At 35.1% G+C, this 12,630-nt stretch overlaps 1 protein-coding gene across 2 annotated transcripts in view; it reads right to left on the reverse strand.

The window, feature by feature from the left end:
- The window catches only part of LOC128891386 (forkhead box protein O-like), a 317,193-nt gene extending 310,578 nt beyond the window's left edge, over positions 1-6,615 (reverse strand). For both annotated transcript variants that reach the window (XR_008460832.1, XM_054150871.1), the window contains exon 1: positions 4,932-6,615. Coding sequence is in view for 1 of the 2 variants with exons in the window: in XM_054150871.1 (XP_054006846.1) it covers positions 4,932-5,375 (444 nt within the window). In the remaining variant the exon portion in view is untranslated. The remainder of the gene's footprint in view (positions 1-4,931) is intronic.
- Positions 6,616-12,630: the final 6,015 nt, after the last annotated feature.

Raw genomic sequence — 12,630 nt, forward strand, 5'->3', positions numbered from 1 at the left:
AATTCTTTATTTCAGCGAACTTTATCTCTGAAATCGCTACGGTCACGTACAACGCGATATTGTTTACCGGGACGTATTTTATTTCCCTCGATTTCAGAACAACTCGCAAAAGTGGTCCGCTTTGAGGGAGAAGTATCCACCGCGGGAAAAAGTTAACTTCGCCAACTGTTAAACCGCGTAAATCGATAGTATGCTTTTTTTAAATTCCGATGAACGCAGATGACGATGTACGCGCATCCGCGTCGTTAGAAATCGGACTACGACTACGCCAATGCGAGAAGAGCGTTTCTATCAAGATCAGCGCGGCTGATTTTTACATTCATTATTCCCTCCTCTGTAACCGAGCGCGATTTTCGATTCAAAATACCGTGAAAGCGATCACGCGAATTTCGCATTTGCTTTCCCAACCTCAACGTAGAAACATAGGTAACGTATTACAAAAATGCATATAGACAACATCCAAATGCCATGTTTTTATACTGTGGACACTTTTAAAAATGTGAAAAGAGTAAGAATATAACCCCATTTATTCTGTTTGTGAGGAAACTTCAAAAAAGCATGAGAAATTTCGATTAGACAAATGGAAATTAATTTAAGTGAACGCACATCGTATCCAAGACCTAATTAGCGATTAGTGTTTATTTAAACTGAACTAAAACGATATATTATATTAAAAAAACTGTAAGGAGATGAAAATGTTAAGGTATGTCAATATGTCCAGAATTAGAATACAAAACATCATGGAGGTGCTTTTTGGTACATTGCTGATTTCTGTATTCAATATTCCCTCCTCTAAAAGTCTGAAACCGAGTGGGATTTTCGATTCAAAATACCGTGAAAGCGATCACGCGAATTTCGCATTTCCTTTCCCAACCTCAACGTAGAAACATAGGTAACGTATTACAAAAAAGCATATAGACAACATCCAATTGGCAAATACACTACAGGTAAAACAAGTATATAGGACCTAGAGCTTTGATTAAAAAGTGTCACCAGTCAATGTCTTGAAAGCTCCATCTTGTTATTTATATGTAATATATGAAGAAATACATTTGCTTCGTCGTATTTAAGTCATCAAAACACAAATGTCAATATCGCATCATAAAAATTCAAATAGCGAATACTCTACAGACAAACAAGTCATATGGGGAGTAAGACTCTGATTTAACAAGGCTCCAATTAATATTCTAAAAACTCAATCTTGCCATTTGTATGTTCACTCTAGGAAGAATTATAAGTATATACTTTGTTATATTTAAGTTATCGGCATTGAAACATAAAAATCTTCTTTCTTTCTCGATTACAATTCTTTTTTAATTTGTGATACTATTTAACGTCCAAGTTTTTCCTTAATTTTGTATTCGTATGCTTTTCTTAATCTACGGATTTATTTTTTCAAATAATATTTAGACTCATATATTGAATTCGCGTATTAAATTGTCGAAATTAAAAAAAAAGTGAATACGGTAAATTCGAATATTTGAAGAAAACATCATTAAGTGCCTAAAATGTTGACATTACATATCACTAGAATCATGAATCAAGAAAAATTGGTCTGTGTATGTCGAACTTTTTTTTAAAAGTACTCAAGTATTGACAACGTGTTTCGTCACGTTTGTTAGTGAGAATTAAAATACGATCAAGGCTAATCAAAGTGATAAATTGATTTGTCTCTCCACCACCCTCTAATTTCAAAGATCGTAATGCTAACAACATGCAATAATATAAATGGAATCCAGTCTAAAATAAAAATAAAAGAAAAACACTGTAATGAAACAGTATGAAGTACGCAATAAATATTTAAAGCGATGACTATATTTAGAGGAATGATAGAGGGAAATCAAGTGCGATTCATTAAATACATTCTTGACAATGGGAAATAATCATAAGAATGTAAACAATTCATAAAATCCATGCAACTGAAGAAACAGAATACAGAATAACGCCAAATGGATAGGATAGTAATAATAAAGAAATGAAAATATGTAAAAATGAAACGGTTAAAAGTTTCAGAACCTGTTCCTGGATTCTATCACTACTTTTTTTTAACATGCCACGAATATTCTCTATTCGTCGTATTCTGCGCCGAAAAATCGAAAACGTCTCGCTGGCGCCTTTCTCTCCGTCTTTTCTCCCTCTCTTTCACGATTTCGCTCGTGTTCGCAATGTTTTGTCGATGACTAGGACGCGAGTCGCCGAATCTCGTTAGAATCGTTTCGACCGGTCGCACGCTCGCACTCGCGAGCAAAAATAGCAAATTCCTCGCGTTCGATTATTTGGTAACGAGGAATTCTGAATCGTTTGGTGTCGACGCTTGATCGCATATCGTAATCACGCGTACTGGAAATCTGGATGGGATCTAGCAACTGCATTCTCTTAACAAAAACGATTTGCAGAACAATGTAAACATAACCCTTGACTGGCTTACATGCTATTTTTCGTTACACGATTATCAGGGTAAAGAAAATTTTTATTTCGTTACAAAATAAATTTCTAATTTATTTTCTAAAGAAATAAAAATTTACATTTTTGTATTTTAAGATTTCTTTTAATAATATCTTGGGATCCTATTCTATTCCATACTATGCAAACGAACAAACCAAGAACAAAAACTGCATGAACGTAATAATGAAGAACACGAACAATGTTTTCAATTTGATTTAAAAAGAGGCTATTGTAATCTTTCTCTTCATTTTTCTTTAATACAAAAATATTTATACCTTTTCTTTTTCCTTAAAAAATAACTACTTCCATTTCCTTTAAAAAAATATAAAAATATTTGCTCATATATAAACATTTGTCAAACAAACATAATTTTTCTTTCACTATTAAGTACAAACTATTATTTTATCATCATTTTATCGCTATTTCACTATAAGTACAAATTAATATTTTCTAAGGAAATAAAAATGTATGCTACGTACATATTTGTTACATCATTTCTTTATACCTTTTTTTTTATTAACGTTGACATTGAACCTAGAAACGTGAATGCCTCCTTTTTCATTTTCTGCACACTTACTGCCCTCTCGCTTCTCGTACTATTTTTGTTTATAATAGTAAAAAATGAAAAAATTTTGTTCGGTTATTGGTTCACAACAAGAAAGATTTTCTTGAAGCCAGCTATGAAAATGTTACAAAACTATTCGTTGATAGAAAAAAAAACAATTTATTATTAATTAATATTAAATAGTCTCAAAAGACCCAAGCGGTTATGGTAATTTTGTCATATTTATTTTCGTGTATCGCATTAGTAATCATGACATGAAATCATTTAAAGTTAATAATTTAAAAGGCAAATACGTTCTTTCAAAAAGCCGTTTCGAAATATACCAAAAGAAATAATAAATTAATTCCACTGTAGAGAGTTCGTCAAGAATTGTACTTCATCGAGAAGGTCAGCGTGAAGGTGAAGTTTGAATAACACTGACCTAACTCAATTCGTCCAATTCGCGAACAGGACAGAGCGAAGGTCGATACGTAGAATTTTTTAAATCTGTATCATTACGTCATGTGCTTTAGAAAGTCTCTGTCGAAGATAGGAGAACTTCTAATCCCGATACGAATTTCGAATAAATGATAAAGGAAACTTGATCCATTGCTTGTTCGATAAAGATTACAATTCGAATTATGGAATGAAATTACGCGTCACGATGGACGAGTAATAGCTTATCTCGAGAACTGTTTTCGATAGAATACACGTTAAGAATAAATTTCTATAGAATATTTTTACTCGTTTATTATTCGAATTATCTAAATAGACACTATATGTTTAAATCGCAAAAATCCATCACGTGTATCGTTAATCCCCTTGGCATCTTATAATTTTGTAATATGTTACTCAAAGATACTCACGAAAACATGCATCTTAGCAGAAATTTTTTCAAATTAACATATTTTTCTTAAAACTAAAAATATATCAATCTTATTTTTATTTGATTGTAAAATATCTATGATTTTACAAAAGAAAGAGAAATCAAATATTTTCTATAACTTCAAATTTGTGCGTAATAACGAAAGACAAATTATGTATGTTGGAAAAATGTTTACACTCGCTCAAATATTTTCATATTTTTGAGGATATGAACGTAGATATTTTTTAATGAAAGACAAAAAGTATAAATATCTTTTTACTAGAGAAAGCTGAACAGAAAGATTATAATACCCTTTATTTAAATAAAATTGACAACATTCTTTCTGTACTTCTTTATTACAATTATGCAGTCTTTGATCTTGGTCTGTTCATTCGAATAGTATAGAATAGAATAGAATCCCAAGATATTATGACACACAAAATCTTAAAAATGTTGATTACCGTCCAAGAGAAACTACAGAAATAATAAGAATTACATCAAATATTCTCTTACATTGACAATGAAAAACAAATGAATGTAAAAAAAACAGCTACTAAATCTACTTTTGTGTATTTATACAAATCCAGCTAACTACAAAAATTGATTTTTAACCGACTTCGAAAAGGAAGAGGTTACTCTATTTGACATGTATATATATATATATATATTTTTTTTTTACTAAAATTAATTCCTCGTATGTATGTTATAATTTTGTATTCAAAATTAAAAAGCCAAGTATATCGGCTCTAAGGTATTAACATGGTTATGACCAACCAGAGATTCATCTGGCGACATTACTTAAAACCAACTTCACCTCAAATTGCTTTATTCGTGTTGTTAAGGGTTTAATAAAGTCAATTTGCGAAATAAATGTTCGCAGAACGGCATCGCGGTAATCGTAGACGGTACGCAAGATTCAGGCGGGAACGCGACGAAGAGAAAAGGCGCGTTTCCATTGCGTGGTAGAGGTATATGTATATCGCGAATGGAATTTGCTGGTGCCGATGTAACAAGCTAGCGAATTTTTTCCTGATAGGACACTCAATGTGAGAGAGTAAAAATAAAGAGGAGACTCACCTTCCATCCAGCGCTGCTGTTGCTCTCCCCCTTTTCTCTAAAGTAGGTAATATTTTGCATCATCCATTCATAGATCTGAGATAGAGTCAACCGTTTGTCCGGAGCGCTGGTGATGGCCTGAGTGATGAGATCCGCGTAACTATGATTCCCCCATGCGTTTCGTCGCGAGGAATTTTTCTTGACCGGAAGCAGCCCGGCACCTTGGCCGAGAGAGCCATGCTGAGGCGGCGTGCCACTTTCGACGCCTTCGACGCCCTCTTTGCCGGCCGATACATTCGGCACCACGTTCCCTTCGATGTACTCCTCCGATCTTGGCAACGGCCACGTGTGCGACCGTGCTCTCGTCTGTGGCTCGAATGCGCTTTCAAGGTCGTACGGTACCCCCTGCTGTGGTTGCAACCCGGTCTTCGACCCCGATGCTGACACCGGCACCGAGTCCATCATGTTAGGTTCCTCCGTGTACTCCACTTTGACCGCGAAGCACCTCGAGAGGTGCTGAACCCGACAGATATCGCGCCGACCACCGAGAAATCGCGGAAAGTTTAGACGGGGAGTCACGATGTTGCCGGCACTCTTACTCTTACCGGTTAAACAGAGCACTGATCGACGATAACGTACACGAAACCGAACCTGGAGTCACTTTTTCGAACAATTGTTGCGCTCTTCGATCACTGATAGCGCGTATTCCTTTCGATGGTCCCACCGACGAGAGTGGAGAGTGTCCAGAGTATCGATAACACGCGGTAACCAGACGAAAACGAATTGTACGCGAAGCGAAGCGAATCGGAGTATCGCGGATCACCCGAATCGAACTCTCCCGCAACTGGCAGCGGACCGACCGAGAATACACTGTACGTTGTTCTGCGTGTCGCGAGCGAACGGGAGAGAGAAAGAGACCTGTAAGAAGGAGCGAGAGAGAGAACACACCGGCGCCGGTAGAGGGGGCAGACCACGTGGTCAAACTCTCTGTTTACAAGCCGCACCGTCGGTCACGTGGCCATGTTTTGATAGAGAACTTGGCCCACTGCGAGGAGAGGATCTCCGTCTTTGTTGTCTCGCGTTGCGAATGGAGCACGCTTTTGCGAACTGTTTCGGTGGATCGAGTTTCGGAACCGTGACGCGTCACTGACCGTGCACGACGTAGCCCGAAGTCTGTCGATAAAATTCCAACGATCGAATCGACCGTTATCGATATCTTCTCGTCGCTCGGAGAACTGCCTCTCTCCCAATTTTTCATCGATCTTCTCTGACCGTCCACTACCCCTTCGATCCACCTTTACTTCGAATATAAGGTAGATCGGAGCGACACGACACCTACGAAACACTCGTATTTTGGAGCCACCTCCTCCACTTCCGGAGCACACTGGTCCCGAATATAATATATATGTATATTTATATACTATATGTATATATATGTATATATATATATATAAATACATATACATATAAATATATATATATATATCTATAACTTCGTATCAGACACGCGCACTCGTGATTATTACGGGAATCAAAATCACCTCTCTATTACGTATAACTTGCCGGCAAGGCAGCGCGGCGAATACTGACGAATTCTTTTGGTCGAAAGCCGGAACTGACCGAGCGAAGCCGAAGCCGCGAGAAGTGAATTCGTGGCGCCTGCCTCCGCACGGCTCGGGGGCGACGAGGACGAGATCGCGAACGTCGAAACGCACCTAGAGGAAGCGGGAACGTCGAGGATCGAGCAAGAGAGACTTGCCAACTGATCGAGAGAGAGGGGCGAAGAGGGCGATCGAGAGCCAAGCGAACGAGCGATCCGGTGGGTGGTTCGTCGAGTAGTGGGGGACACTGATGAAGGTGGGGGCAAGCTGTTGGAGCGAGGGAGAATAATGAATCGAGCGAGAGAGATGCACGCAAAGAGGTTAGCGGAACGGACGAGGGAGAAGGAGGCAATGGTCTGGAATAAGCCGGTCCGAAGGGAAGAGGGATAGAGACAAGCCGTTCGGGGGAGGGAATCGGAGAGGGCAGCGTGGTCGGTTTGATCGAAAGGATGGGCGGGGAAAGGGGTATGTTATGCCCCCAGGGCCAGACACTGTTCTCCATGCAGCGATCGAGAGAGGGAATTCGCACGCTGCCACCTACCCCTATCGATGGGCGTTAAATTCTCTCTTCTTTTGCGAATTTTCAAATAATTTACTCGCAGTCAAGGGATTACTGTGCCGGACAAAATCATTACCTGTCCAACGTTTTTCTTTATATTATCCATATATTCTTTATTATCACACAGTGGCGGACATATACACGCATACACGAAGGTGTTCGAATCCTTGCATTTGGAGCATTGATTAACAAATTGTATGTACCAACTCTTTGCGGTCGACTCAATTTTTTGGTGGAATTACCAATTAATCGGAGCATACTTATTCCTTGGAAAGAGATGGTAAAGAATAATAAATATTTATAATGCTATCGATCATATGAATGTAGTTTTCGGATGTTGCACTATAAACAATTATCTTTAACAAAATGGGGGTCATGTAAGTAAAATTGTATGTTTTCACTAAAATGTCTAACTACAAAAATGAGGTCAAATTGTAATAGCGTCAAGTTGACCAACCTCCAACTGAAAAAGAGAGGTATCTTCTACTTATTTTTTCAAGGTACATTTAATTCGATTCACCAGGCCAATTTGTTTCAGGTACAGTTTATCGACGATTATTTGGAAAATGTGGTACTTACATCGTAGTCTCGATCATTCAGAAATACGAGAAGCATACATATAATGGAAATTCTTATTCCTTTAAAAATTGATTCTAGATTACTTGACATTTGAGAAATATATTTTTACGATCTCAATCTTTAACCCTCCTCTCCTACGATGGTTTCTGATCACACATTTACTGCGGTTGGATTGGATTTGATCTTGCCACAGTTTTGGGTCATTTTTCATCTCAAAACACATTTATCACGTAAAAATAGGGGTATTGCACACTAAAAAAAAATTTTTATTTAAAACCAAATTAATTTTTATTTATAACCTTTGGGTGATTTCAGTCTTACTGAATTTAGTCTTCACAATTGTAAAAACCTAATGATGGAACTAATATGTCGGTCGCTTTTCACCCGACCGTAGGAGAGAAGGGTTAAGAATGTGTATTTAAAAAAAAATCGATTTTTGTTCGAAAAAATCCAATTCCCCTGTAAGATTGGTTTGCGAAACTTGTAAATGTCAATTTTGATTCGAACGATCCACCCTTATTCGGGTAGACCTCCCGTGTTCAGCGAGGACATTCTAATGGCGCTTTTGGCGATTATCACTTATTCTACAGACTGTTATTAATGAATTAAGTGAGGAGGACCGAGGAAATTGGTTTAACAACTTCTTCGAGTCCAGTTTTGACGATTTTTGGCAAAATGGGATTAACAAATTGGTAGAGAGTGAAAATAGGACGTAAACATTGATGGAGAATACATAATTCAGTAATTTCTTGTAGTAACGATTGTGCACAAAACTTGCAAATAAAGAAAACGCGAGGACTTATTAGACAATTCAATTTTCTAATTCGACACAAATTAGCTATTCCGCAGAACAGAGTTCCGAAAGATGTCACAGAGCGTCGAAAACAACTATTACATTATTTTTAATGTTACAATGATTTTTCAGTTCATGTATTAGTAAAATAAAATACAAAATTTTATATTAATCGACTATTTAAGAGGCAAACCACTGTAAAAGCTCTTTTAAGAGACGTATATTCAAAAAATATTTTTAAACAAACAATGCAATGAATTGTTTCCAAACTTTGAGTATGATTTATTGAGCATATAAATAAACAAAAATCCGTCTTGTAGTGACATTAATATAGCGTTACTCGATTCAATAGAGTCACAATGTACAAGTGAACACTGGAAAAAAGATATTGATAACCAGTTGACAATTTTGTGACCACTAGGTATGTCTGAGATAAAAAAATCCGAAGTTTTCTCAAACTAGACACCCATGGCTATGGCCTGACGTAAAATTTTAGTCATATCTCAAAATATTTGAAAATTACGACACTTTGAATAACAAAATTTTTGAAATTCGAAAAAAGTGATACTTTTAATTTGAAAAAAATAAAGAAAAAATCAATTTTTAAAGAAACGGCTATGTCGAGCCATAGTAATCAGCTTTCTGAAGAGAATAAGATTTGGAACGTATCAATATGACTCATAGTTTTCTCAGAAAGTTATCAACTAAATAGATTGAAAAGTGTTTAACGCTAAACGCATTAATTTCAATAGTCTTCGGTCGAGCACTTGTCACACTCAAGGCTGTAACTCTAACAATTATAGAGATTTCTTTTTCAAAATTTAACACAACATTCTTGAAATGTGTTCCTTTCGAGAAAAACAACAAAAAATGGCTGCCCCCTTAAGCGACATCATCTTTCACGTTAATTGCAATCATGTGTGTTATCATCTATATGTCATATTTTATCATAATAAGGCTTCATTTTAAATATCTCCAGCAAACCATATAAAAACACTTGGATTTAAATTTAATGTAAATCCATTGGTGTTCGAACCTTTTGCATACGACACAATCGAAGGTATCGAAAGGAACATAAAATGAAAACTTGTTATAAAGTCTCGAAATGTATGTCAGTACGTAACTTAGTTACGCATAATATTTGAGACAGCCTGAATATTATTTGACTTTTGAAGCCAATCAAAACTCTGGAAGGACATAATGCCACGAACGAGTTTAATAGACTTGAAAAACTTGAAACATGAGAATTCCTGCGTGAGACTCGAAAGGAGAGAAATACGCAACAGCGTCGAAATGCCGAATCGTTATTAAAATTTTTTTTCTGTACAAGTTTCTTTATAAGGAAGAAGTAATAGAATTGCGTGGAATTGTAGTAAGTAAGAGGTTAAGTATTCGCAAATAGTTAGCATTTCGCCACTGTAAGGAATTTATGAAGTGGAAATAAATACTGCTAGGCAGCATCGGCGTAAAGTCTGTAAATAGTGACGAGAACATTTTAACTAGATACAAATTTCGAGTAACGAACGAAAGGTAAACAACTATTTATCCGTAACTGGTTAAATAAATACAGAATTTTAACTGTAGAATGAAATATTTCCCATTGAACAATTAAATGTTCAACTGTACAATTGCATTGAAAAATCTCACCCATTATTGTTACGAGTTGTATGTAAACATTGAAAAATAATATTTAAAAGAAAATCATATAATTTACATTCTGATAACAATATAAACTATACGAGACTGCTTCCTATCAAAACTGTGATCGTCAATATGAAATTGTCGTAACTAACTCAGAAAAATAGACATACCATCGATATTTCAGTGCTAAACAACTGTTTACTTTGTTAACAGACACGTTTGCATTAACTTTCTAATGCAGGGCAAATTATTTGAAATTCTCTCTTAGAGTTAATCGTTGTTTTTTTCTCAGCGCCTCTTGTATTTTTTTTTCCTATACTTTTCAATGTTCTTGAGCATGTTATTAATAACTTTAACGCATTTATTGATTTTTTTTGTAATTTCCAGACCTGAAACCTCTTCTTACCTCGAAGCGTCGTTTTAACACTTTGAAACTTCTAAGACTTTTGTAACTTTTAATTCTTTTAAGGTTTTCAAAGTTTCCAAAACGATCCGATATACTCGAATTTGAACGATATTCAATTCTCAGTAAGTCATAACGGTCATCATAAGTAATTAAAAGATTGTTGAGTTCATCATCAGCTGAAACATATTTCTTAGTATGGTACTATGCTTACATTTCCTTCTGATTTTATTTCATGGTGAATCTCTGCGAATCGTTAAATTCTACTTCGATTAACATGATCTCGTTTACTTTTATAGTATATACATGGTGTTTAATTATATAGAACTTCTACCTAAGCATACAAATTATACATGTATACACATAACTATGTAAATATCTTTTTTCATTAATTTTTATATTTAGGTAGAAATGCTAGATAGTTAAAATCCACCGTGAAGATATGTAACATTTGTAAAGAGTTTTCCAAAAGATGCTATAGGATTTTGTTTTTTAATAAAAAAAAAGACATTGTCTTTCACGTTTAATTGCAATCTTGTCTACTTTCCTTCAAAATAAAAAATGTTTTACTAAAACACAAAGTCCAACGCCGCTTGTGAGAGAATCCTCAAATTATTTTTTTAATTAATTAAGACCATTTATGCTATTTGACTGTCATTATTATTCTATTAGCTGATACGTTTATTTTATGAACATGATGTTACATTTGTAATGAGAGTTTTACTTCGTCCAATCACCAATTTACTTTCGTTGATTGTAGAAGGTTGATATTTCATTTTTTAAAGAGTACTCACAATGTTAAAGTGTAACAAATATACATACGTGTACATTCGAATTTACATATGTAAACCATAAATCGTCAATATTAAATTCTGCGTTCAGTCTTTCATGATTTAGTAGATTTTAGTGGTAATGAATAAAAATAAAATCATGTAGTTGTCGGAAAGCTTTCGTTGACCTATGACGATAATTTCATGCAGTATGTGCGAAGTGAGGCAGATTAACGAAATGCAAAAATTCGGAATTTATGATTGGACTGTGTTGTTAAAAAAACAATACAGTACTCGCAATTCATTCTGTTCTGATTGTTGAACTGTTTGTGATGAATGTCAGTTCTTTTTAATTCGAAAAATCGTAATGCTTGTTTTTGATTAGAATAAAATTCATGTGTTCGTATATATTTAAATTATTTTATTGTAATCATGAATACAGCATAAAATGTTATTATTATCACAGAAATTATACTCGAGTCATTGCTATATTAACAACGTCGACTTGAAGGACTGTATCTCCAAACACTTTTTTTTCATGATACGATTTTTTGTGGATAGACTTTATGAATTTGTTTTTTAACAATCAAGTACACCTGTCAAAGTAGCCTTGATGGAGACTTGAACGACATCAGTGTTCACGTTTTTAAATACAATCATCTGTACTCTTATTAAAAATCAAAATCAGGTTTATGTCTAATCGAAAAACAAATACGAAAGCTCCTTTTGGAAAATCAAGAGGAATGTACCACAAAAAAAAGAGTATTCTGAGATTGTTGTAAACGTTACAGTGAAACCATACGTTGATCCATAATAATTATATAATATACTTCTTATACTATTAATTGAGAATAAAAAGAATCTACATTATTCAGCATTAATCGGAACACGCTGTTGGAACACCATTGTTTCCGTCGCTTGCAATCATCGGCAAGATAAATCAAGTACTGCGAAAGTTTGATATTAATATTGTCACAGCAAACAAACGTAAAAGAGCTCTGCTAATTATCATCACAAAAGATAAACTTGATAAAGAAATGCACGCAGACCTTATTTACAAAATTTTGGACAAACCAGCAGACATCTCAAACAAAGAATCGCCGGAAAATTTAACGTACGTCACTCGAACCAGAGGTGGATACATTTCTTATCTAGATAACGATTTCGAATGACGAATAGAAGATAAAGAACTTCCAATTCGTTAGTCGTTCAAGGAATAATTACATGTATTAATATAAGTACCAAATGTTTAAAGTTTATGTCAATTACTTTGGCTGTATAATAAATCACGAAGATTGCCTCGTAACGTATCAAAGTAAAATAATAATAAAGGAGGTGTTCAATGTGTAAACGTTTAACAATACGTTTACCAAA

Source organism: Hylaeus anthracinus, unplaced genomic scaffold (assembly GCF_026225885.1).
Source record: "Hylaeus anthracinus isolate JK02 unplaced genomic scaffold, UHH_iyHylAnth1.0_haploid 0, whole genome shotgun sequence".
In the NCBI taxonomy this organism is placed as follows: Eukaryota; Metazoa; Arthropoda; class Insecta; order Hymenoptera; family Colletidae; genus Hylaeus; species Hylaeus anthracinus.